Source organism: Ailuropoda melanoleuca, chromosome 15, assembly GCF_002007445.2.
Source record: "Ailuropoda melanoleuca isolate Jingjing chromosome 15, ASM200744v2, whole genome shotgun sequence".
Taxonomy (NCBI): domain Eukaryota; kingdom Metazoa; phylum Chordata; class Mammalia; order Carnivora; family Ursidae; genus Ailuropoda; species Ailuropoda melanoleuca.
Genome location: NC_048232.1, coordinates 87,492,812 through 87,520,035, shown reverse-complemented (window position 1 = coordinate 87,520,035; position 27,224 = coordinate 87,492,812). Strand labels below are relative to the sequence as shown.

General features: G+C 45.5%; 1 protein-coding gene across 3 annotated transcripts in view; it reads right to left on the bottom strand.

Annotated features, from left to right (window-relative positions):
- The window catches only part of ATXN10 (ataxin 10), a 164,693-nt gene that overhangs the window by 65,506 nt on the left and 71,963 nt on the right, over window positions 1-27,224 (bottom strand). For 2 of the 3 annotated variants that reach the window (XM_034644421.1, XM_019803351.2), the window contains exons 8-9: window positions 24,693-24,801; window positions 22,607-22,776 (exon numbers count right to left, since the gene is read on the bottom strand). In XM_034644421.1, coding sequence (XP_034500312.1) covers window positions 22,607-22,776; window positions 24,693-24,801 — 279 coding nt within the window. Of the gene's footprint in view, window positions 1-19,015; window positions 19,118-22,606; window positions 22,777-24,692; window positions 24,802-27,224 lie in introns of all 3 variants that reach the window. The other variant, XR_004621014.1, reaches the window with a different exon arrangement.

Sequence of the window (27,224 nt, the reverse complement as noted above, 5' to 3'; positions counted from 1 at the left end):
TCTCCTTAACACCATTTATAAAGCCGTCCTTCTCTTCCACCAGTGGCCTGAGACATCATCTTTATCATACATACAATTCCCAAAAACCCTTGTATCTATTTCTGGATTTCTCTTTTCTGTCCCATTAGCCTGTTTCTTCATGAGCTAAGGCCGTACCGTTTTAGTTATGGAAGCTTTACGTTTTAATAGCTGGTAGAATTACCTGTCGTTTTTCTTTTTCAGGGACTTTCCTGGCTATTATTGTTCATTTATTCATCTACATAAACCTTACAATCAACTTACCCAGCTCTAGGAAAAAACCCAAGAGTATTACTGAGATCACATTAAATTTAGAAGTTAACGTCAGGAGAAATGGCACCTGCATGAAATTTAAGTCTTCCTGCCCCAAGCACGTGGTGTCAACAGAGGCCGTTTTCAGGCAGGACATTTCCCTTCTAGTTCTGCCTTGATGGGAAGAACCAATATTTTGAACAGCAAGATTAAGGAATTTGCTAGGAAATAATTTCTGTTGGAGGAGTGATTTATGACACGAGGGCTTTAAAACATCTGCACTGAAGGTGTGAGTAGCCCAAGAGGCGCGAACCTGGCAGTGCTGGGGAGCACGGGGAGGCAGGGGCAGAACAGCAACAGCCTCTAGAACGACTTCTTGCCGCTAGAAACTGTGTTCAGAGGAGTTACAATGCACTCCAAATCCTCGAAGATAAACTCCTCCACGGCTGAATTACCCTCTCTCCGTAACTACTGACAAGATGTGGCTTTCCTCAGATCCCTGGGTGGCTCAGTCAGTGAAGCGTCTGCCTTCAGCTCAGGTCATGATCCCAGGGTCCTGGGATCAAGTCCCGCATCAGGCTCCTTGCTCCGTGGGGAGCCTGCTTCTCCCTGTCTGCTGCTCCCCCTGCTTGTGCTCAATCTCTCTGACAAATAAATAAATAAAATCTTAAAAAAAAAAAAAAAAAGTGTGGCTTTCCTGAAAGCCTGCTGTGCTCCTCCAGCTCTGTGCTTCACCCCTGTTGGCTCCCAGACCCGCCTCACTCCTCTCGAAGTTTCTACATATCCCTCTGCCTGGTCGGTGCAACCTGCTGCTTTTTATCATTCCTGCACTAAGCAAATATTTCTTCTGCTGCTGCTCTGAGAAGCAGCGTTCCAGGACTGACCCAGGGCTGGGAGGTAATCTCCTCTGATCCACCTCCCCCTCCCCGCCCCCCAGTCTTTCTACTGCACATTGCTTCCCTATCAGCATGACTCTTCAAAATTCCTGAGAGGGTTTTTATCATTCACAAAATAGAAAATTTATCATATGATCATTTACATTGTAAAAACAGGATTACCGGAAACAATGGCTGACGAGAATTAACTGACTGATGAATGAACAGCAGAAACTCAGGATGCGAGGCTCTTTGCAATCGAAGGCTGATAAAGTTTAATATGGACAAGCGTTTCTGCAGCTGCTGATACACCAGAGAAAGGGGCTACATTCTAGCTGTTTGACTTGAGACAGAACGTGTGAGGAGCAGATCTGGATTTCACTAACTACCCGGCTCACTACATCCATGTGTGGTTCTGGAATTTTCTTGTTTGTTCCATGCAGGGAGTCGCATTTTCACACAGTTTCAGATAAACTCCGTGGTTGCTTAAGAGCCTATTTTGCGCCTCTTCACTAAAGCATACGAGGATTTGATACCAAAAGAGAAAAAAACCCCTATCTTAGCTAGAATCTGGCCACAAAGGCCGAGGGGGGGAAAGTCAACAGAACCAGCGCTGCTGGAAGACAAAGGATAACAAACAGTGAGTCAGACAGTGAAGTCCGATGGACGGGCACAACAAACCCGGGATAGCCAGATGCGGGGCTGAGGCCTTCTGGGAGTTCAGACCCGAAGGTGAAGGATGCGGGGAGGAGGGGGGAGCGGCTGTGAGCACTGCCCATGGGAGAAGCCCTTCAGCCGACTCCCCGCACACGCCCTGACCTTGGGCTGACGGGCGCAGAGGGGATGATGGAAATTAGCAGCATCGGCCGGCCCAAGGTGCTGGCGGGGACCGGGTGGGGGTGCCAACTCGGCCCCCCTCATGCAGAAGGGGAGAGGGCAGGATGATTCACTGCAGACAACTCGGATCTAGGAACACAGCAAGCGTCTGAAGTTAGGTTCCCAAACTTCGGTTCCCAAACTTCAGCCCCACACACAGGGAGAGCGCTCTGGGTCAACTGAGGTCTGGAGGACAAGGTTCCAAGCGCCCGGGATGAAAGATAAGTGGAAAGGCCAAGAGAAGGCCGGGCGGCCCCATTCTGGAGAGGAAAGTATTACTACACAGGTATTACCGTTGTCCCCAGTGACACGGAGCAGCCTGGGAAACACTGCGGGAGGACAACGTGGTGAAACGCCCAACACAGCGGCCATGGCCATCTCGCACCCCGCGAGGCTCCCCACAACACCTCCCCGCTGGGTCAGTCTGCACGGAGAGCCTACGCACACTGGTCCCCGTCCGCCTCCCCGCGCCTCCATCCTGGGACCCAGGGTCCCTGCCCGCCCTCCCTGCACTTACAATCTAGGAATGGGAGCAGGGGTAGGAAGCAGACAGATAGAAAACATACCTTGTAAATGCACAGAATGACAGATGGCAGGAAATGTGCCAGGGGAAAGGGAAGTGAGTGCCAAAGGAACAGGAGGGGGGGCGGTTTATGATTTTAAGGGAGGAGGGGTAGGAAGGTCTCTGGTGAGATGAGCAAAAACCTGAAGGAAATGAGGGAGTGAGAATCCCGCAGAGGGAAAAGTACACAAGGCTGCTATGGGCGGGAGCAAAGGGCAGGAGGACTGCCAGTGTGTCACCGGGAAGCCGGCAAGAGGGATAAAGTCCAAATTCCTCAGCTCCATACTCAAAGGCCTTCCATAATCTTGACCAAACCTTTACTCACCGCCTTATCGCTTAGGAGCCCTCCAAAAGAAAGTCTCCTTTTCAGCCAGTTACCTCTTGTTCTCCTGGGAACAACACCCCAAAAAAAAAAAAAAAAAAAAAAAAAAAAAAAAAACCAGGGGGCCCACCCCCCCCCCCCCCCCCCCCCGCGGCTACGGACCTCTCCCAGGCTTGCAAATGCTCAGCTGCCCTTCCACCCCCATCCCTACACTCTGCCCAGGGGTAAGCTTCCCCCACTGAGTGTCAGCGACCAGGGCAGGGAGGGCAGGGAGGGTGGCCACAGGCAGGGTCATCTTCTATGCTTCCTTCTCGACTAGATGGCTATAGTCACAACCTCTAGTCCAGGAAACAGTCCCTTGCTGTTCTTTGTGCAGAAGTGGCCACAAGCGCTTCTGAAATTTACCACACATTCCAACCACCTGCACATCCCGTTCAAAGGCAGGCTGGTTCAGCGGGTGTGAGGTAGAGATGCTGCATTTCGGACAAGGCCCCAGGGCTGCCTCCATGTTTGGTCCAGGGTCCACACTCCAAGGAGGCAGGGACCCACAACCAGGATGGAAACAGACCCAAGAGAAGCCATGCCATTATTCTCACTGAGGATCTGGAACCAGACACAGAAGCACTAGACGTGTCAGCTGTAGGCTCCGGAGCAGTGAGGTAAGGATGCACGGAGAGTCAGGCCGAAGACAGAGCTAGGTGGCCTCAGAGGGAGAATGGGGCAGCTCTGGCTTCTAAGGGCTCCAGAGTTCCCTGAGGCCCTTCAGTCCCTGCTCTAGGATTCCACGTCCGCACTGTATCCTTAATAGACCCGCTCTGGCTCAGCTCTTCCTAAGCCAGCTTGAGAGCAACAAGAAAGAAGAGCCTTGGCCAGACCAAGTCAGGGGGGAGAGGGGGTCAACCAGGAAGGCCCAAGTTCCAGGCCATCTGATTACAGCTGAGCCAATCAGGGTGAGAATACGATTTTATTAAAGAACACAGTGCAGAGACACATGCAAAGGTGTCACCGTGTGTGTGTGTGTGTGTGTGTGTGTGCGCGTGCATGTGTGATGAGCAAAATTAAGCAGAGAAGATGTAATGGTCAAAAGGATCGTGCCTCCGACTGAAATAATGTACTTCACCCGTCATCTGTCGTCACAAAGAGAACTAAGAAGCAGTTGCCCCTTTCAGCTGGGAGGGGAAAGCATCCACAAATGTGTGAGTACCGATCTGGGCCAGGTCCTCAGTCAGGCAGCACACACAGAGAAAAGCCAGCTAAGGTAACTGCCCCTCCAGGAAGAAATACAGCCAGTCAAGGGAGACATACAAGCGGGAAGGAGTTACTAGGGCGGTTTCAGAAATGCCATGACCAAAGCCAGCACGGACAGAGGGAATTAATTTACTTTTCCCCCATTAACTTCAAACCTCTGACTATTTCTGTAATTGTTATAGTATATTATCATTTTGCATGATTAATTGTCGTTTTCAGTTCATGTAAACTAAAAAGTCAAGTAAAAACATAGGTTTAAATAAGAAATACTTTAAAAATCAGAAAAACCTGGGAGTCAGAAGGCAAAGGCTTACCTGGTCCATTCACCTGCTGAAAATCAGGACCGCACCTACAACATCCCAGACAGATGTGGTTTTTTTAAAAAACAAATTATACTTCAATCCACTTAAGTACAAGCAGTTGCAGCTCCACTGCTCTTAACCCAACCTCTTCTGTTTCAGCCGACATGTGAAAAATATCTCCACGACGACCTGATTTTTTTTTCAACTTTAATTAGAGACCATTTAGACAAGCAACCAACTTCTGCCATTCCCTGGGGTGTAGCTTAAAACAGACTTTTGTGTAATTACTAATAATGACTAGGCAAAAGCAGGGAAGAAGTACATGATAAAAGAATACAGAGCAAAGGCCTATATAAAATGTCCTATTCACTGGATTTGGAAGTTTCAAAAAAGGAAAGATAGATATTTTCTAGCACAAACTGTATTTTAACGCTACCAGACATTTAATTGTCTTTTAAAAGGAGTTTATACCTATTATGCTACAATTTTATCAATTACTGTTTTTGCTCCTATCTTCCTAGAAAGGTTAGAGGGAAGTGAAAAAGAATGAAACAGGAGCCCGGAGAAGCTGAAACAGTAATCATATACGAGAACAGTCACTTGTCCACCCCTGGGAAGGTGAGGAGCCCTCCCTGCTGGGCAAGGCGCCCCCCGTGCTCAGGAGTGATGAGCAGCAAAGATGGGCTTCACAGCCTGGCTGCCACAGTCTAGATGGTATCTTAACCTCAGCCCAAACTCCCAAGGCGGTCCTTGCATCCAGAAGGCTGCCATGAGAAGGTCACTTCTCCCCATGGCTGGCCCACTAACAGCCATGTCCCCTGCAGCCCTGCCTTCCCAGGCTTCTTCCTCTCGAGTCTTCCATTCATTTCCCGTCTTATCTCCACACCCCACTGTGGCCTCCCTCCACTGCAGATGCCCACGGCCAAATTCCAACTGCTTCCCCTCCCTGGGGTGGGATGAGAGGGGGGCCAAGGGGGGTTCCTCTCCAATCCCTTCCATACTTATGCTCTTACCAGATGGGATAGTCTAGTTTATGCTGCAGTGATAAATAGCACCCCGAAACCCAAGCAGGCTACAATAACGTTTCTTTCTTGCTTATGTCACTTAACAGCTGTGCGGTCTTGGGCACGTTACTTAACTTCTCTGGCCCTCTGTGTCTTCATCTGCGATATGGGGGAAAAAACATCAAGAAGAGTAAAGGAGCGAAGTATTTAGAACTGTGCCTAGCACTTAGTAAGCACCCCGTACGTTAGTGGTAACTGCTGGTATTCCGGAGAATCTTCTGCTGATAACCCAAGTCTTGATGAGAAGGCTTACGGCTGATTACTCTCTTCTATAGGGTAGCTCTCCATTTAACTGTCTGTGTCCCAAATTGGACCCAAGCTACTCAAGGTTAAGAACTGCACTGGACTCGGTTTTTGGACCCCAGAGCTTAACGTAGTCTAGCACAAGGCACGCACTCTGTCAATGCTTGCTGAGCTAAAGGGAATACTGTGCAGTAATAATCCCTGATGCTTGAACAAACCCCCCACCTCGTACTGGGTATACACGTAGAGGACGACGTTTAGGAAGACACGCGCTCTGGGACGCCTGGCCTGCACGAAATCTGCCTAACAGCACGTGCTGAGGGTCAGGAACGCCATCCGTAGATGGGAAAGACGTACTGCTCTGGGGTCCTGGACCAGGCCACGCGTCTGCCAGGACCGCCAGGACGCGGGCCACTGCTTCCAGGGGAGTCTAAGCAAAGGAATGTGGGTGGATTAGCACAAGTCTGTCTCCACCATAGGAAAAGAATGCAATCCTAGATTCCGCCCTGTTCTTCATTCCTTACTCAGGGCCATTATTCCTCCGCACAATGCTGTCCTGGCACATAAAAGCCAGCCTAGACAGGGTAGAACCTTCCGAGGTGAGGAAATGTTCTGTGTATCTTGACTGGGGTGACAGTTACACAGCTGTATACATTTGTCGACACTCATCAAGGCGTTCATGAACCACCTGTGCGTTCTGTTGTTTGTAAATCAGAGCGAGAAGCCAGCCACTATGAACTGCTCTGTCCACCCTCCTGGTTTCCTTAGTTCCCGTGAAGGAAAGGAGAGAGAGAGGGGGAAAAATTTATGAACGGTTAGGAGAACCTGGCCCCTGCTGACAACATTATTAAATACTACTTATCCTGAAAGTTTGTGCCGCATCAACGCCCTTGGGAAGTCTTCCTTCCTTCCTGCAAGCTCTGGAGGCCCATGAAGAATGGGGGATTCTCCGCCCTGCCCCACTCTATGCCCCACCACACAGCACTGCCTTCTCACCTCTATTGTAAAAACACAGCTTTTCCCTTTCTAGCATCTTCCTCTAGGTGCTGAATCACTTGCGGGCGGGGACCACCTCCCTCCCGTCCTTCTCCCCAGCACCCAGCAACATGGTTGGCACACAGTATGTTCTTCCTAAATATTTGTTTCTCTGGTGATGGGTTTTTAAAGTTTCCTTCAAAGATATGAAATATACTGCCTTTAGATAAGAAGGTTACTTCTAAGCAAGAATAATGTCTAAATTACATTAAATCTTGGTAACTCTGTAAAGATTTAATCCCCTCATTTTTGGATATGCATGAATCCTACTGTCATGATTTATAAGTCCATAAAAGCCATATATTTACCGGGCAGAATAGACAGTAAGCCTGGAATGCATAACACAGCACTAGAATTCTTGCTATAAAGATTACTGATGCCTCAGGCTTTTAAAAAACGAGATGTCACACGAAGCTGTAGATCGGGAACTTGCCGGAGTAGAAAACATTACCTACTGCTCTATCAGTCCTACTTTAAATTACTGCTCCTGGCACTCTGCTGCGAGTGTGTAGGCATGCGTGCACGCGCAAGCACACAGGCCAGCGTGTGTGTTAAATTAACACCTGGCAACCTAAAACAACATCTCCAGATCATTGTCAGCACATGAAACACCGCGCTTACGAAGAATTCCCAGAGCTGTGGCCTGGCACACATCAGAAGCGATCTGGAAATCAGGTGTGGTGTGATTCAACACAGGGAAGTTCAGGTTTTCAAAACCAATCATTTGCATCTAAAGTTTTGAACCAGAAATAATGGCATCCAAGACTAAAACAGGTAGATCTCAAACCACAAACACGTCATTTCATTTGCTGAGCTTTCACACGGATCCAAAATGCCCAGAAAGTCTGCAGTGCCACGTGGTACCACGTAGACTCACTCACGGTCCACACCTGCCCGCTCCTGCACAGGGGGCTTCGGGGAACTCTCGCGATGACACAACCTGGGAGGTCACAGACCTACTTCACAGGGGAGGGTGGTGAGAGGGGTAGACAATTCGGAGCCAAAGGTTAGGCAGGAGCACAAGAAGCGCAGGGTGACCGGGGCTGACCCGGCAGTGTCGGCGCCCCCAACCACTGCAACGGGGCCTTCCTGATGCCACTGTTCTAGTGACAAAAGGCCACGTCGCTCCCTGCCATACAAACGCTGAAGTATTAACTTTAGTTTGAATGTGTGCGTCTCCCCACAAAAACTTAACTTTGTGTTTTCTCTTTGATGAATTTAAGATCGATAAACAGAAGTCCAAGAGATGCCAACTTAATCAATGTAGCCTAAATGAGCAGGGCTGCTTGGAGAAAAATGCACCAGGGCTTAATTTTCTAATAAAGCCAAGCTGCACTGCTTATAAAAACTACTCAAAAAGGACAGTAACACTTAGAATAAAATATCAATTTGAGAATTTTAATCATAACTTTGACGAACACCCAAAAATCTAAAACAGTGGGACTTACAAGATTAGTATACTCAAAGCTCCTTGAATCCTACGCGCATGTGGAAAAAACCATTTCTACCCTCTCCGTGTTTACCAACGCTGTACTAAAGGTTTGTTCTAAAACTGCCAGAAATGATTTCTCAAGGATAGAAACAAATCTGTCTTACAGAGAATACAGAAAGGACCAATTTCTTTCTCCCTTCAAAGTGTGGAATGAAATGTCCACGCCTCCCTTTTGGACCTCAGTCCTCAGGGCCCCTCCAGGGCCGGTGACACTCGGGCTGGGGCAGGGTACACTTCAGAACCCGGGTGATCCTGGGCCACGCTCCTGGGCCTCTCCGGCAGGTCCTGCTGGGGCCTGGGGCCCGAACCCAAGGAACCAGAGGCAGTTTCTCAGCCAGGTGGGTGGAAGGTGCAGCTCTGCGTGTCCACGTTTCACGAAGCAACTGGTAATGCCCTCTCTGCACTGAAGCACGGAGATATTTTTTTGTTTTGTGGTGTTGTATTTTGGGTTGGGGGAGGGAGGAGGATGTAGCCGAAAGTTGCCAGGGCTGAAATTCCAGCAGGCAGGAGGCACGCCCTCCCCTCCCGCTCCCAGAGGCCTGCCAGTCGGATTTTTCCTGTCAACACCCCCGCCACCCACCTCCCTGCTCAGACTTCCCCGGCCCTCCTCCTCCACACCCCCAGCCCCCAGGCTGTCCGTTCTGGAGCTGCAGGTGCAGACCCAAAGTCACTCCTTGCCACAGAAAGAGGAGGGTGTGATGTGCTTCAGAAAACATCTGAAACTGTATCTCTCATCTTAGTCATGTTCCTCATGCTGGCTCCCTCCTCCTCCACGTTCGAGCAGCTACCCCATGGGATTCAACAGACAGAAAGCCAACTCCGCCAGCCCTCATGGCCCCAACTCTGCCATGGAAAGGGCTTCCTCTTAAAGCTTCCCGCTGGATTTTTCCAGTGGGTAAATTCAACATTGTCACTAAGTCATACCCAGAAATTAGTCTCACGCTAAAGCAATTATTCAAATGTCCAAGAGTAACATGAGCCAAGTGCAGCTTGGGGAAGGATTTGTAACATAAGATGTACACTAATACAAATAATACAAATAGTTCAACCTGAAAAGGACAATCATCTCCCCACCACACACAAGGAAGCTTCGGATTGGCCTCTCGGCTTGCGAAGGGAGCAAGGCCTCCGAGCACTTCTCAGGAGCGCCACCGTGCCTAAGGGCCTCCTCAGAAAACGTCACACAAACACTGGAAAGATCCTTTAAAAAAGTTCATCATGGCTATTCAGCTATTTCCTTTTAATGCTAATACTTGATTTTTCTTTAAACGATTAAACATATATTCTCTTTGCTTATGTATGGGTGTCTATGGGTGTGTATTATATATTAGCAGATAAAAATTTCCTTTAATAAAGACATCTTTTTGGAAATGCCAGTCTTTCAAAGCTTAAAAATCATCTGGATAAGCAAAGAGAACCCCATTTTAAACTTAATTTACAAAAATCTTACTCTTAGACCTGAAAGACTGATACTGGGTATTCTGAAGGCAATCACTGAAATCAAGTCTGTGACCACGCACAGAAAACTTAAGAATCACGTCTTTGGCTCACAACATCCCCAGTGGTCAGCTATCGCAGAGACCCAGCCAACACTGAGTCTTGGCCAAATGTGGAGATGACGGCAGGCGGCTGGGAGGCGGTGTGGCCTGGTACCGGGCATGGCAGCCAGGTTACGTGGATTCTTCCGTGGCTCCACCTCCGACTGGCTGTGCGTGACCTTGAACAAGATACTTGAGCGTGATGGGCCTCCGTTCACAAATCTGTAAGGCGGGGATAATAATATGGCCTACTCTAGGAAATGTCATGACGATAAATGCACTGCGAGAGGTAAGGGGCTGAGCAGACGTCTGCCACGTAGCAGGCACCACACAACGCTTCCGTCTAATATTGTGACTGTTGCTATCATTCATTTTAGAAGTAATTTACTCTAAGACCAGGCTCTTGAATGAGGCTTAAAATTCTCTTTTTCCAATTGAATTAAGTGGCCGGGGCAACTGATGCCTTTTCTCCCAAAGAAAATGTAGGTGTCCACGTTATTACTATTAGTGTCGTGAAGAGTATAAGCAAAGAACAGACCACAGGGATCGACTACAGAGGTTAAGCGTGGGATCTCCTAACCATCTTTGAGAGTTTGCACTCAGGAAAGAGAGAAACATATCACACAAATATGCAGAAGACCAATAAGGCTTTCAAGAGCTTCCCCTCTGGGGTGCCTCAGTGGCTCAGTCGGTTAAGGGCTGGACTCTTGATCTCAGCTCAGGTCTTGATCTCAGCTCAGGTCTTGATCTCAGGACCGTGAGTTCAAGCCCCACGGTGGGCATGGAGCCTACTTAAAGAAAAAAAAAAAAGGTGTTTCCTCTCCAAGGTGTGTTTACATTTTATCGTAAATCTGAACTAAACGACACAAAAGATTTAGCACGATGGAAGCACACACGGAGGAGGGAGAGAGGGAAAGATGGAAGGAGAGAGGGGAGAGAGACAAAGAGATGGAGGGAGGGAGGAAGAGAGGGAGGGGAGAGGAATTGGGGTAGGGAGGTAACAAATGAGAAAACCATACCCCAAGGGCTAGAAATAATAGAACAATCTGAAAGAGAACAGAAGTATGGCAAAAGACAAAATATACGGAGAGAGCGCGGGGAAGGAATATGTGGCTGTGACAGAACCAAGGGCACCCTCAGAGATGAAAGGTATTTTAATGAACTTACTAGGACACAGAACTCCTCTAGCAGAGTTCAGAGCCCACTGGCCGGACACACGAAGCCCCATCGTCCACCCTGCCACCTCTGCACCCCGCCTCCCACCCTCAGGCGCCAGCCAAAGCCAGCACACAGCAGGGGGACCCGCACACCCGCTCACGAGGGCAGCCCTTCCCTCCACCCACTGCCTGCTCCTCATCCTTCCCTGAAGGCCTCGACCCTAGAGGCTCTTCTGGAAGCTCCAAGGTGAGCCACTTTACCAAGCATTTACAACACTTCTAGTACCACTCTGAATACACACACCACACTATTGGAACGATCCCTTTTTACACCTGTCTCCCCCTTTTCACTGCGCATTCCCTGGGAGGAAGCACGAGGCCAAATCCGTTTCTGCACTCCCCGTGTCTGGAGTCCGGGCTGATACACAGCATATGGCAGACACATATTTGTTGCGCTGAGCTAAAAGCTCTTGCCACTGTGCCAAATAGCATGTTCGTTCATACTTAGACTCCAAATTATTCCTGACTTTACTCTGCAGTGCGACACAGCAGCGGATTTAAATTCAAACTAAAATCCACAGCTTGAGACTAAATATCATTTTTGGTCCATCAGAATGTGATGGGTATGAAATTAAATTCTATCAGAACAAGATAAGCAATAGGCTTTTAGGCGGCTGGGGGAGGCAGTCTGACCGTGCCTTCAAGTCCTGATGAAAACAAGCCCATTATAGGGACATGGCTTTGATCCTTTTAATTTTCAGTTGCTGCCAGGGGAAAAAAAAAAAAGAAAAAACCCTGAAATATGCTAAAGATCAAAACTGTTTCAGATGTGTGACAGACAACGTCACTTTATTCTTTTAAAAAATGAGAGAACTCTCCACTATTTGAAATGAGAGCACTTTTCTCATTTAACCAAAGAAATAAAGCCTGGGGAGATACAAAGACATTTCCCAATGTCAAGAGCACTCAGAGCTTCCCTAGGTTGGGATATGTAATAGAAAACAGACACTCGTGCACTCGGCAGAGGCGCGAACCCAACACCTGACGACACAGGGTAAATTCAAATTCCCGTTCCTTTGATGAGGGGGAAAATGTTCAGAACTTTGGAAGAATATTTTCTTCTTTATATTTTCTTCTCTCTCTCCCTCTCTCTCACACGCGCACTCACACACCACCTACCACCTCCGTCCCGGCTATTACTTGTTAGCAATATTATTTAGATCCTATGCAAATGTTTTACTTATTAAAATCTTTCAGTGAAAAATGTACTTGAAACTGTAACTGGTAAAGCCCCGGACCCCGGCCAAGGAGGGCCTGAGATGCTGTCCCACCAGGCATGCAGAAGAAAGAATAGCGTCAGTCACTGATGAACTATGTAGATTCTCGTCTTACCAGGACCTCTAGCCTCGTGCCCCTTTCCTTTTTTAACAGCACTTTCTTGCTATTATTAAAGTAATTCACGTTCACCGTCAAGACCCCAAAAATACGTGTACGGAAAAAAGAAACCCATCCTTAATTTTACCACCCAGAGACAGCGGCTACTGATGTTGTAGTATAGTCATTCGGAGTCACTCTGTCGCGTGCTTACGTATCTGTGTGCCTTAAATACACACGTACGATGCAGATGCACATGAAAGTAGGGCTCGTTACACACAGTCTCACGTCCTGTTCTGAATTCCCACTGACCACGTTATCCTGAGCACTGACTGTATCAAGAGAATAGATGCTCTCTGAAAACATGGTTTTTATTGGATGCGTATACTACCCTAATTCGTGTGAACATTTCCATTTGATGGAAAAGTAGGTTATTCCTAATATAACATAATAATGCTGAAATAAGTGTCAGTATGAACAGAGCTGACTGTGACTAGAAGCTTAGCATGTGTCTCAAGTGGATTATCTAATTTACTCCTCACAACCACCCTTTGCTGTGAGTCCTACGATGACTCCATTTTTGGTTGAGTAAACTGAGTCACAGAGAGGATACACAATTAGCTCGAGGTCAGCCTCCTACAATCTAGCAGAACCCAGGTACAAGCTGGTTCAGGGCTGAGTTCCTCACTTAGGCATAGTCAAATCTGTGATAATGTTCATCATGTCTACCTCATAAAAGATCCTTGGTTATTCTGAAAAACCAATGAACTACTATTCCGGATTCCCACGATCCCAGCTAGAAGGTTTTATTCCTTCATCAACACAACTTGATTTTGGTGGGAGCTCAACTTCTTTCACAGTTAAGCAATCCCCCCGCTCACTGGTAAAACAAGCTCCCCCTTCTTCTCTGGTTGGTGGGCTCCCCTTGTCACAGGCCAGCTTCTCACTCTCCAGGGGTCTGCTTCCAAACTACATGCTCTCTCTTCCACTAACGTATACACTCGGCATGCTGCTGACTATGTTAGCTGTAAAGGAGATTTTAATATTGCTAAGACAATTCCCCAATGAGTTTCATGCTTTTTTGGTCAAAATTCTGGGGGTTTTTTTCCCTTCGGTGGGATTTTACTGGCATAGCCATAAACAGATAAATAAGTTTAAAAACAACAGCTTTATAATATCCCACTCTTCCATCAAGGAACAGATACTTCTCTCAGTTTATGTGGCTGGTTTTCCTTCCCCTAAAGTTTCAGATATCTCTTGTTATGGATACTGTGAAATAATGGTATTTACTGTTAAACACAAATCCGTATAAATCCCTGTTGTCTAGAAACTGATCACAGGGCACAGTAAAGAAAATGTAGTGGCAGTTGAGAAAACTGGATTCCAGGCTTTTATAAACTGCTGAGTCACCACGGGCAAGTACTTGCCCAATATCTTCCCTTTGGTATGGAGGATATGGGTAACCAGTGCGTCTCAGAATGCGCAGCCCCAGAAATGTAGTCCCCTACACTAACCTCCAGGGGGTCACATTCGCCTGGAGCACTTCAGACAACAAAGACAGTTCACAAGAACCAAGGAAGGGGAGCACTGTCCCGAAGGACTCTGCTGTCAGCGTCCCCCGTGCTGCTTGGCAAAAAGGTGCCAACTCTAAGGGTTCACACAAAGTTGGTGCAAGATCTCAAATGACAGTCCTCAAGAGATCAAGAGATGTCCCCTTCTATGTGAGTGAGAAACAGCGGAGTCCCCCTCCTAAGAGTGTCGTCCTGGACTCGGCATTCAGGCGGCTATCACTCCAAGCAAGGAACTTAACTCCTCCAAGCTTTGATTAGCCGGTAAAATGGGGCACTCGTCCACGATGCTGTCTGGCAGGAGTTCCACCAGACTGGGCGCATGCTGCCTTCAAAGAGCTCACAGCCCAGCGAGGAAGACAGTGGTAGTGGCGGCAGCCACGTGCAGGCCTGGGGCCTAGCTCGTGTGCAAGAGTCAGACAAACACAGACAAACACAGATCCTTACATTCTATTTACATATTTGGTATGGCTCTTCCTTTTAAATAATTTACCTCTTTTCTGCAAAAGAACAAGCTGATCACTCTATGATGAGACACAAAGAGGGATTTTGGGTCTTTAAAAAGAAAAAATTTACAGCTGCACCAAGCTAAGCCATGATATGTGTCCTCTAGATAGGAATGTTAATTTCACCTACTGTAACAGGAACTGTGGGTTCAGGAAACTAATGGTGACAGCTTGATTTATGAATTTTGACATATTTCTTGAACTGGGATTACATTACAAAGAAGAGGAATTCTAAGCAAGCCAGATCTTGCCTATACATTCAATCTTCAAATCAATAAACTGGGATTCTGTGCAACTTGTTTCTGACAGAGGAAAAACACACAGGCTCACTGAGACAGGCCACAGAGCCGTCACTTGAGTTCCTTAACACGCTCTCAGAAGTGAGCTAGAACGGATTCAGGGATCCACACAGAAAACATGTGGGCTCTTTACAAGACAGTAACAAAAGACAAATTCAATGCAGAGAGCACGCATGGTCAAACTGACAAGGAAAAAAAGGATTCTCGTCCCAAAGAAAGTTCTCATATTTGCCTCACTTTACTTCCTCCAAAAAGTTGCGTCTTTTAAGAAAAGTGACGAACACAGAATACAGAACATGAGGGTTACTTCAAACTTTGTAAATACCTGTGAAATGCTGCCTACAAACTTCTATTTCAATACACACCCTGGGAGACACTGGCACGAACCAGAGCCACTCAGAATGGAGGCTGAGATCAGACACTTCACATACATGATAACACGTCCTCCTTCCAGCCCTACTGGCAGGTGTCAGAGTCCCCACTTTACACATGCAGGAGCTGAGACTCGGAGAGGTGAAATCAGCTGTCCAAGCTCACACAGCTGAGGTGGTAAAACCACAAGGCAGATCTGGGGTACCTAACCACGAGGTCCCGTCTGGGTTCTCTGTACTATTCGAAGTTTTCCGTATGCGCATCACCCATATTTGTGGATCTGAATGTGACAAACCACGTGAAGACAGAGGGGGCAACGATGGGAGTGCCCACTGCCGGGATGTTTTCCACAGCCTACCTGGAATTCGCAAGCAGTCAGGCATTGAGGTACGGTACGGAAGATTCCTGTAAAAGGGGAAAAGTATGTACCTGGCAGAGTGCAGATTACGCCATTATCAACCAGGAAGACTTAGAAGAGCCGGTTCGTGAAAGACTAATCTCAAGGGAGAAGCGAGGAACCCCTAGTGGAGGGGAAGGGGGAGGACTAGGAACTGGGCTGGCTAAGGTAAAGGAAGTGACGCCCAAATCAACTGAGCATGTTTTCCCATGGGTCACTTTCTATGTGCATATTACACTGGAGCCATAAATAACAACACATATACCTGGAAACATGCTGGAACCCACAACCAGTACTGTATTTACATACAGAAACTGAGGGGACAAGTCAAGGATAAAGCAGGGCATTAAGAGTAGTGGGTACAAGTCAGAGAGGAGAGTGTGGGTGGAAAGCCTTTGTGCAGTGATCTGAGAAGGTTCTGCAGAGAAGGCACCTTTTGACCTTGAGTACTGAAGGCCAAGCTAGAGTCACTTGGGTAAAGAACACGGGCCGGGAAGCGCACTCAGTGCAAGCGAGCACCAGCCAAGAGTACAGACACTGGTCTTGCGTAAGGACAGAGCGAGCGCCTAAGGTCCACTTTACGGCAGCGCAAAGGAAATCCCACCCCGGCCACGCATTCACTTCTCCGCACAACCATCGATTACCCGGGGAGCTGACGAGTCAGCCAGTACGGGCACAGTACAAACAAGTACTAACCCTCACTAAGCGCAACAACATAAATAAAATGATGAGGAAACAGCAATCGAGCGTTTAAGCTTCATGATTTTATAGGCAGACACACTGCTTGAGAACCAAACAGAAATCATAAAAAAAAGGGTTTAATAGTTTGCCTGCTCTTGACCCCTCGCATCTAGATGTGAAAACCTGAGGGTACCCATCCCCCTCCCAAAAAAAAGAGCAAAAAATGACCACGTTATGAATATTTAACAATTGTAAATTTAGTTGAGACTTTATTTACGATTAATGAAAGAAATATACTCAGATCTACAAAGTCTAAATTTTGGATTAAAAACATTCCATCTAACTCCTTGCAAATATTACACTGTAATATAGATCTGGGTAAGTCGAATAAAAATAAGGCAAATTACAATAAGTTAGATTATATTCAAATATATTGTAAACATAAAAGACTTTCAAGAATAATTAGAGAACCCAAAATGTGGAGGAACACTGCTTTTCATTTGTAAAGTTATTTTCTTTTTACTACATGTCTCTGTTTGCAAATACAATAAGGAAATTTTATAGTAAAATATATGCTCCTTGAAAAGCAGGGTCATGTCTTACTTCCTTTATATTTACAGAACCTAAAACTGTGCTCAGTACGTAGTGGACACTCAACAAATATTTTAAAAATAAATTCCCACACGAGAAAAGTTTCCTGAATGTCTACCACATGGGAGGCAAAACTTAGATGTTGGGGATAAAGGGCAAAACATTTTTTTTTTAAAGATTTTATTTATTTATTTGACAGAGAGAGACAGCCAGCGAGAGAGGGAACACAAGCAGGGGGAGTGGGAGAGGAAGAAGCAGGCTCCCAGTGGAGGAACCTGATGTGGGGGCTCGATCCTATAATGCCGGGATCACGCCCTGAGCCAAAGGCAGACGCTTAACCGCTGTGCCACCCAGGCGCCCCAAAGGGCAAAACATTTTAATGAAAAATATATCGGAGATTTCTCAGGTACATAAACGAAACCTACCTTTGTAATAGGTAATTCCGACCTGGAACTCGGAATTGACCACACACAGCTTACGGTCTTCATATGCTGAAACTTTTCTGTACACTACAGACTTATTTTTAAAATGAAGTCACGGCTGTAATCAAAGCTTGCTGTGTGCATATGTTAGAACACATGGGCTCAGACGTACGTGTGAATGCTGGGAATCTTTTCTATCAGGGAGGAGGAGAAGGAAAAGAAGAAACTGAGAAGCATCAACACAAAACTTTTGGCAGAATGGACTGGATAATCCAAACTGTGGACAGCCCAGCTTATCAGTCAATACAATTTCTCGGGGGGNGGGGGGGGGGGGGGGCAGGGAATGAAGGTAGACAAACTCGTTCATTTGCCTATCCACTCTGAAAAAAAATGCAATCACCTTTTATGGAAAAAAATAGCAACCATGTTTGGTTTTTCCTCTCATGAAGAATTCACTTAAAGCATTTCTGACAATAGCGAAGGAAAGAAGAACGGGGAAGAAAAAAAGCACACGGTGCATTCCTTAGGCTAACAAAGAGGAAGCCAAAGAATGCTTTCTTCGTGTTTACAGCCTTAATACCCATGTGCTGCTTACAATAGAAACCAAAACAGAATCTCCATTTCAGGTCCACAAAGGTTTAAAAGTAAACTAATCAGTACAGATGTAGCAAGGAAATACTGTGTTTTGTCGAGCACAAAACACAAGGTAAGAATAGAAGTCACCAAGTGTTTGGGAACAGCTCCCTACTACGAGCTGGGAAAGGGAAGTCCAGCTACTCCTTTACAATCCAGGAAACACTACGACTCATCACGTGCACAGACTTAGGAGTTCAAGATCCATGGGAGGACTGGGCAAAGAAATTTCTGAGCAGATTTTTCATCTGAGGCCAGACACATCTGACTCCCTTAAATACAGCCCAAAGACACAAACCCAGTAGGGGGTGATCACCCTTCCTATCATGATGGTGCAGTCCAGCCCTGTCCTTGCTTTGAGGGCACTGCTGGCACAGCCTGCCCAGAGGACCACACCGCTCACCTGCTCCACTCTGACAGGCCTACTACGGTGACTGTCTCCCCCAGGGCACGCAGCACAGTGGTTTCCATTCAATAAACGCTAGTGGAACAAAATCACAGTCTCTCCTATCCTTGGTCTTCTCATTTAGAAAATGATGATGGCTTTTCAGCCTTTTCCACAGAGGTGTCCTAAGGCTCTAACCAACTAATGTGGATGAGGAGACCTCTGTAACAGAAAGGGCCACCCAACTGTCAGGGCGCCATCCAGGAGGTGGGCACCACGTTCGATACGATTAATGAAGGGACGCAGACAAGCAACACAGAGACCCAGCTGCACAGACACGGCTTCTGATCAAACCTCAGAGCAACCGGTAGCGCACAAAGATCCAGGACAACCAGCCAACTGTTTTGGGATCCTAGTTCAGAGGCAAGGATGGTCCCTAGGTGCTCCTAGAGTGGGACCTTCCCAGGAAGAGATACCGGTCTGTCTTCTCCATCAACAGACCCCCCACAGCTGGAAACACGCACATTTGACGAATGGATAAGTCAGAGACAGAGATGTGAGTACCCAGGAGTGCCAGACTCGAACGCAGACAGGACAGAAGGGGCCTGGCTAGCCTCGTAGACACAGATATGCCAGCCTCCAGCATCTTCAGTGGGAAGTCCATCAGGAAGTCTACTGACTTCTTCTTCCTCCAAACCCCCGGAAAGCTCCTAAATGAGAGGCACTGCAGTCCAGGGGAGACAGCACAGGCCCAGGAGCTCAGTCAGACAAATCTAAATTCTACTCTGGACAATGCAACTCACCCACTTGATGGCCTCTCCCAAATGTGGTTAGCAGAACCTGCTTCTCGGGGCTGATACAAAGATCCAAGCTTTTAATCCATGTAGTAGTCACTATGCACAACCCTGGGACACAGTAAACATGAAACAGGTCATCAGACCCTCCTTTGGGTGAAGGATGTACTAAATCCGGTTATATACAAAATCCCCCTAACTCAAATTTTTAGTCTTAGGGCAGAGACAGAGCCAAAATTTCCCTTTGGGCCGAAATTTGGGTAGAAGTGGGGCAGTCATCTTGGACAAGACAATGAGAATTAACAGCCTGGTGAGAAAGACCCACTACATTTTCATCTGTTTCTCTAAAATTGTTACTGAAGTCATCTTTAAAGCACGTGACCTCTATCCTTTGAGGCATCGATGGGCAAGGGCAAGGTCAGTCACACCCAGCTAGAATCAGGATTTGGCGACAAGAATCCAGAAACTTCCAGGACATGCAGAGTAAGATTGTGACGTCGTGGCAGATTCTTTGGCAGGACAAACAAATCCCAGAAGTCATGCTTTCAGGTAAGGCATTTTGTTGGCATAGGTAAGAGAGTAGGAGAAACAGAGGCTTTCTTACACTCAAAAAATGAACTTCATACCTTCGAGAATGTTTGCTCAGAAATCAGCAGTGCTATTAGCAACTGCACATGTGAAAGATCACAGCCCGACTTCCTGTGAGCCCCGGTGACCTCCACACCAGCACTTGGGTTTACTCCATATTTACTCATGGTGCAATCTGAGCCTGACTTTGGGGAGTCATTTCATAAGACTTTTAAGGGTTCCTACATTTTGTTCCTATAAGAGGCCAATCCAAATTAGCAACAAAAGAATAGTTAAACACAAGAAAAACCACCTCTTTTGTGCTCCTCAAGAAAGGCAGTCTTAGTCATTAAAAAGCCAAAGTGCTTTATTCTCTACCAACTTTCTCTTACAAAAATCGGTCCAGTAATTTTCCAGGGTGGGGAGGGGATGAGTAGTCTTCCACTCATACCTGTTTGAAAACGAGGAGAAGCGGAAATGGCATACACAGAAGAGCGAGTTATCTGGCATTTGGATCTGGGACATGCCCTGTAGGAAGTACTCTAACTGTGAAACGCTGCACAGCACACCACTCCAACCAAAACTCAGCATCAGAAGACGGCCGCTTTATTTTCAATCTTTTCTCTGTTCTTTCGACTAGATAATTTCTACTATCTCCCAGCACACCGACTCTTTACTCTGTCGTTTCTATTAGGTTGTCAAGCTCATCCAGTAAAATGTTTACATTTTATTTAGGACACTGTATTTTTCAGTTCTAGATTTTCCATTTGGTTCTCTTTTTGGTGTCTATTTCTCTGCTGACTTAGGCTATCTTTTCATTCATTTGAAGCATATTTTCCTTAACATCCCTGAGCACAGTTACCATTGCTTTAAAATCTTTGTCTGCTGGGGCGCCTGGGTGGCACAGCGGTTAAGCGTCTGCCTTCAGCTCAGGGCGTGATCCCGGCGTGATGGGATCGAGCCCCACATCAGGCTCCTCTGCTATGAGCCTGCTTCTTCCTCTCCCACTCCCCCTGCTTGTGTTCCCTCTCTCTCTGGCTGTCTCTATCTCTGTCGAATAAATAAATAAAATCTTTAAAAAAAAATAAAATAAAATCTTTGTCTGCTAAACCTAACATCTGTGTCCTTGTACTCTCCATTTGCTTATCTTTTTTCTCTTGGAGAATGGGTTATATTTTCTTGCGCTTAAAGTAAGCTTGAATTCTATCCTGGACGTTGTGAATGCTAAGCTGTGGAAACTCTGGATTCTATTATATTCCTCTAAAGAATGTTGGTATTTTGATTTTAGCAGGCAATTGTCTTGGTTGGCGTTACACTGTCAACTCTGGTGTGGCAGCTCAAAACTCAGCACAATTAGCTCACCCTCGGCTTAGCTGCCTGGATCCTGCCCTACCTGTGTGATTCAGGCACCCACGTGGATGTAGACAGCTGATACACAGCCTTGGGGGCTTGCTTTCTCCTTCCCAGGAGTCCCTCCTTCACTTTCCAATGGCTGGGCTTACTCCAAACTGTCCATTTCTTCTTTAAGATGAAAGGAGGGCAGATTTCCCTTCAGAGTTTTAAGCGTCCTGCACAGTACACACTTTACCACTCCCTTCTCCCCAGGGGCAAGTCAATTCCAGAATCTGCCTGTCTGTGTCAGATTTGATTATCTTCACACAGCTGTCTTTTGTCCAGAGTTTATAATTATTATCTGCAGGAGGTTAAGTCCAACAGCAGCTTACAGGACCGCTAACAGAAGCAGAATCCACACAACTTATTTTCCCCCGATTTTGGACTATTCTTCACAATCCTGTGGGTCACAAATTCAGAAAGGGCTCTAACAGGCAGGCTGTCCCCGATTCACGGGGCATCAGCCATACAACTAGGGAACTGAGCTTGGAACTAAGGAACTGCGCAACTACCCAAAAAACTGCCAAGATGGTCTCCTGCTCACAGGTCTGCTGCCTTGGCGTTCCCCGACACATCTCTCTCTCTCCTCATGACACCTCACCCTCCAGGGCTTCTCTCCATGCAGACTGAGCAAATCACGGCACAGTGATCTCAGGGGATCTGCACATCTGACATGGTTAACCGGCTTTGAGGAGGCTAGCAGTGGAATCTGCCAGACCAATCAAGGGCTCTACTCGAAACGATACAAGACCACTCCCACCACATGGGATTATTCAAAGCAGCCACAGAGTTTTAGTCCTCTGGACTGAAGAAAATGGAGAAACAAATGCTAATCCTTGAGGGGACAAGGCGAAGTCACACTGCAGGCGTGTTTTTGCAGCCATCTTGGAAAAACAGAATCTACCACATATATTTGATATTTGATGAAGCAAAACAAATGCCACCCAAAGAAAACTCTAGGAAAATAATGCCACCCAAAGAAAACTCTAGGAAAATACCAGCAGGCTAGCTCGATGGTAAGCATGTGGTCCAATTCTCCTGCTATCTTTTTTATCACCTCCTCATGTTATCAATACAGTGACCTCTAAGCTATTCAATACAAAAGAGGTTTCCAATGGCAGTCTATTGAGTTTCCAAAGATTTAATACTTAAATATTGATCAATTTCAAAATAGAAGAAATGCTTACGATGCTATCATCCATAAATGTAGGTCAAGATTCAAGTTTTTTTGTTTTTATTAAGATAATGGTCCATAATGACTATTATTTGTTAAATGTCTACCATGTGTTTGAAAATTTCCAGGTACTTCAAATACCTGTTTTTATTGACTGTCCTGTACATGATATAAGAGTGTGTTTCAATGCATTGACTTAGGACAAGCATTGACAATTTATGAGAAAGGAGACTGGCTCAAACACACTAAGGACAAATACAACGCAACATTACAATAACACAAACCCTGATATAAACAAACATGACCTAGGACACGTATCCTTGGGAATATGTGCACATACATATTATTTCAAGCGACCTTCTAAACATTCAAACTTCCATTCCAAGAAGTGTATATATTCTAAATTCTAAATATCATATTCTAAAGGAAGCCATATATATATGAAACACGCCAAGAAATAATCTTACCTTGTCTTGGTTGTCTTTATTCTTGTAACACAGATTTCCAATCAGACGAATGAGATGAGACTTAAACCCCTCGGCCATATTTGAGATGTCCCCCTCTGCTCTTACACGCCCACTGCTACTGAAGATGTTTGCGGCGTCATTGCCAGCTACATGAATCAGTCGTAAAAGATCTATAACGAAAACAGTAAACTTTATTTTCCATGAGAAAATTTTTAGTATTTTGTACTAACTTTCCATATACGAATCGAACTTATATTAATGGAGTAAAAGAAAGTAAAGGCAGGGTACCTTTAATGATTACAAAACTCTTCGTTTGCTTGAAATTTTTTTCATGACTCTGGTTTTGGGGAGATAAGCCATAATGATTATCCCAACTTGGACTTTCTATCTATCCACAAGGAAAAGTTAGCTACAAGTTTTCTGCCGTCTTTCTTTCTTTTGGAAAGATTTATTTATTTATTTGAGAGAGAGAGAGCATGTATGCACATGCATGTGCGTGAATGAGGGGAGGGGCAAAGGGGAAGCAGACTTCGCACTGAGCCACGGAGCCCGACACGGGGGCTCAAACCCCCAACTGGGAGATCATGACCTGAGCCAAAACCAAGAGCTGGACACCTAACCAACTGGGCCACCCAGGCGCCTTCTGCAATCTTTCTAATAAAGAGGTTTCCAATCCCAAATTCCTTATGAGGAAACTCAGGTGACAACTACAGTCAGCTACATCTAAAATATAAGACCTATTCTGTAATGAGCCGTATGACAGAAACCAAGAAGTAGGTTGATTTTTTTCTCACTGTCCAGATAATCAGAAGGTAACATGTATTCTCCATAAATCTATTCTGGCTACATTCAAAAGAAGTAACGTTATTATGTCCTATGAAATGCCTCTAGACAGCATATGAAAATAGATTCTCTTCCAGAAGCTGTACCTTAAGTGTTTCCACATTATCTCATTTAATACCCTCAACGAACCTATTAAAGGCGAGTATCGGGGCACCTGGGTGGCTCAAGTCGGTGAAGCGTCTACCTTCAGCTCAGGTCATGATCTCAGGGTCCTGGATCGAGTCCCCCATCGGACTCCCTGCTCAGCGGGGAGCCTGCTTCTCCCTCTGCCTGCCACTCCCCCTGCTTGGGCTCTCTCTTTCCCTCTCTCTGACAAATAAATAAATAAATTCTTAAAAAAAAAAAAAAAGGCAAGTATCACTTTCTCAGTTTCATAATGAAGAAATCAAGCTCAGGAAGTCAGTAATTCGGCAGAGTTGGGATGACAACCCACGTCTGCCCTGGCTCCAAACACACGTTCTTCTGAAGGGATTCTGTTTCCCAGGTTTGTGGTGTTTTATTTTAATTACCACTAAAAGCACTGCACTCAAAATCAAACACTCACATGAGATTTTAAAGATCTTCTCTAGCTCGCTGCTGACTCATCTACCCACCTCGGTACACGTTCATCTTTCTCAGCCTATGCAACTCCACAATGAGTATAATCCTCTTTTAAAGGGAAAAAGAGCGAGCAGGGAATAACAGCACCAAAAGCGTGGCTAACCACAAGGGACGGTTCGACCTGAATTAGTCTGCTGACAGCTTTTTAGCAAAGATGGTTCCAAACAATGGATAAGAACCAAATACATAATCACTACGGGTAAGGCGCTATTCTTTGTGCCGCTTAAAATTGGGGAAAATATACTAACAAATGTGGAAAACAAATGTAAAACTCACCATCATCATCACTGAAACCACCCCTATCACCCCACCGCCCCCATCATCACAAACCTCCTACCACATCCCCACAACACTACCAAGGAAACATCCACGACGTACACCGTGCACAACAGGCAGTGGTATTCTCGTCTACCGGTCAGGCACCCTGAGTGAGACAGCAGGGACATGGCGGAAGCCGGAGCTGCTACCAAACACAGTGCTTCTTCCCAAGAAAAAAAAAATATTCAAGAAATATTCAAAAAAAAAATCTCAAAAATATACCAACACAATGAAAATTAAGGATCTGTGTTTGGACTTACATTTCAGTAAGACAAGCCAAAGGTTCCGTAATTACAAATAACAGCGTGTGGGACACTTCACTCACCAATCACTCTTTCCAGCAAGCCAGGAAAAACCTGCAGATAGCTGAGCAGATCAGTATTAGCAGTCATTTCACACAAGACGTCGAGAAGCCGAATTGTGGCCAACGCCTCCTAGAAAAAGAAAACATGACTTTTAAGTCACGCTAAATGATTTGCAACTGTTATAAAAAATGTTAGAGAACGGAGTATGAGAAAAAATATTAAAGAGTGGGTGCCAGTAAAGACAGCATCTAAAGAGAGAACAAAACGACCAAGAACGAAACAGAAGTATTAAATGTGTACGTGAACAATCATTTTTACTAACAGCAACATCTGCCATCAAGAACGCGAGATTATGTGTCATTATGCGTCTTCTTGGAGCGAAGAGTCAGAAAAGTTCTTATTCAAGCAAAAATACCTTCCAAAAGTGGAATAAATGTTCAAAATTACTAGCTACGTACATAACATTTATGCAAATACTTTCTTTTTAAAGCATTCCCAGCAAGCAAGTTCTACTTTAAAGATACAACTATCCCATGAAATACATTAATTTCTTGTCCACAGGAATCCTGTAAAATGCTGTGGTTGAAAGAACTCCGGCTGCAAGAACGTGCATTATTTCTGGGTAAATATAAACCTTTATGCAGTATCTTCCAAGGTTGGAAAAGATAACATTATTGGAAAATGTCAGTTCACATAACTACTCAATAATTGATTATATCAAGTAGACCAAATGAATAAGAAACTACCAGCTACCAACTATATGGTATTAGGTAATCTGAATAAAATGGTAAAATCCAATTTTGTACAGATTTTGACCCTAATTTTTAAAGAGCACATTATTTGGCAAAATGTGGTAGATGCTATAAATTTAGGTCATAAGGAAAACATTTGTCAAGAGAAAAATAAACTACTTCCGTTTGTTAATTCTCAACATGTACTTACTGTTCTCCGGTTAGGAGATTTAAAGGTAATATTCTAACCCACCATTCTGAAATCTCAAAAGAAACCACAAGAAACAACGTACATTTTTTAAAAAGATTTAATTTATTTATTTGTTTGTTTAGAGGGAGAGAGAGAGGCAGAGGGAGAGGGAAAATCCCAAGCAGACTCTGCATTGAGCGTGGAGCCCGACACAGGGCCCGATCCCATGACCCAGAAGTCATGACTTGCGCCGAAATCAAGAGTTGGACGCTCAACTGACTGACAACACACATTTTTAATGCCTTGTATCTTTAATTTTACTCTGGCTTTCACTTGCTCGTTAACCAGTTAGGGGAAATATCTGGATGAGAAGGTTGAAATCAGAGCCACATTCAAGAGACTCTGGAGCAAACGCGTGGGCGTCGGGCAGCGTCAGCACACCCTTCTGTGAATGTGCAGTTGCCCAGACTGTCATCTGCAGATGCCATGCCCCCTTCAAGAAGTGGCTGACTGGGTTAGATCTGGGGGTGATCCTGGATATCTTGTCATGCCAGACAGCAAGCAAGGCTGTGACAGACGATCAGGACCATGTCAGAAGGAACAGAAGCACCCCGAGGAGGCTCCCACTGGCCAGCGACGGCACATCAGAAAACTAGGAAGAATTACAGCTAAAATGAACTGAAAATAAATCAAGTGGTTCCAGGGGGCACCTGGGTGGCTAGGTCAGTTAAGTGTCCGACTCTTGGTTTTGGCTCAGGTCATGATCTCAGGGTCCTGGGATGGAGCCCCCCATGTCAGGCTCTATGCTCAGCGGATAGTCTGCTTCCTCTCTCGCTCTCGCTCTTTCTCTGAAATAAGTATATAAATCTTAAAAAAAAAAAAAAGAAAAGAAATCAGGTGGTTTTAAAACCATGACATCACAACGGTGATGAAATCAAAACAATTCACTGCTGATGCCACAAAACCAGCTCATTACTCTGAAGTAACAGTACTTCAAAGTACTTGAAGGTTGCTAATCAAAATGTACCTTGTATAACCTAACAGTGGATGAGAAGTTTCTAAATGAAAGGAGTCAAAATACCACCATCTTGCAACCCCCAAAGAACGAATGGTAACAATCCTTTACAACTGCTAACATCACAAAAGAGACAACCAAACACCATGTGCCTCTCAATGAAAGCACATCTCACCAACAATAAAACATTACTGGGAAAAAAAAGACACAAAAACCCAACCCAAACCTGAACAGATCTCTGGAATTATCAGTCACAGGAATGCAAGGAAAAGAGGAAGAGTTTATCTCCACCGTGGAGATAAACTCAAAATCCAAACTGTAGAAAACTCTATATGAAAACGACTCAATTTCTTCAATAAAGAACCAGCAAAAGAAAAAGGAGGAAGGAAAGAAAAGAAGAGGGTCAAGAAAGGGGGACATATACATTAATGGATATTTGAGACACAACAACGGATTCCAACGCATGGCCTTTGTATCCTGATTCGAAGAAATAAACTTGAACAAAATTATTAGATAGTGGGGAAAAATCTGAGTACTGTTTACTTGACATTATAATTATACTGCCAATTTTTTAGGTGTGCTAACTGTAGTTGACTTGGGTGTGACTCCTCATCTG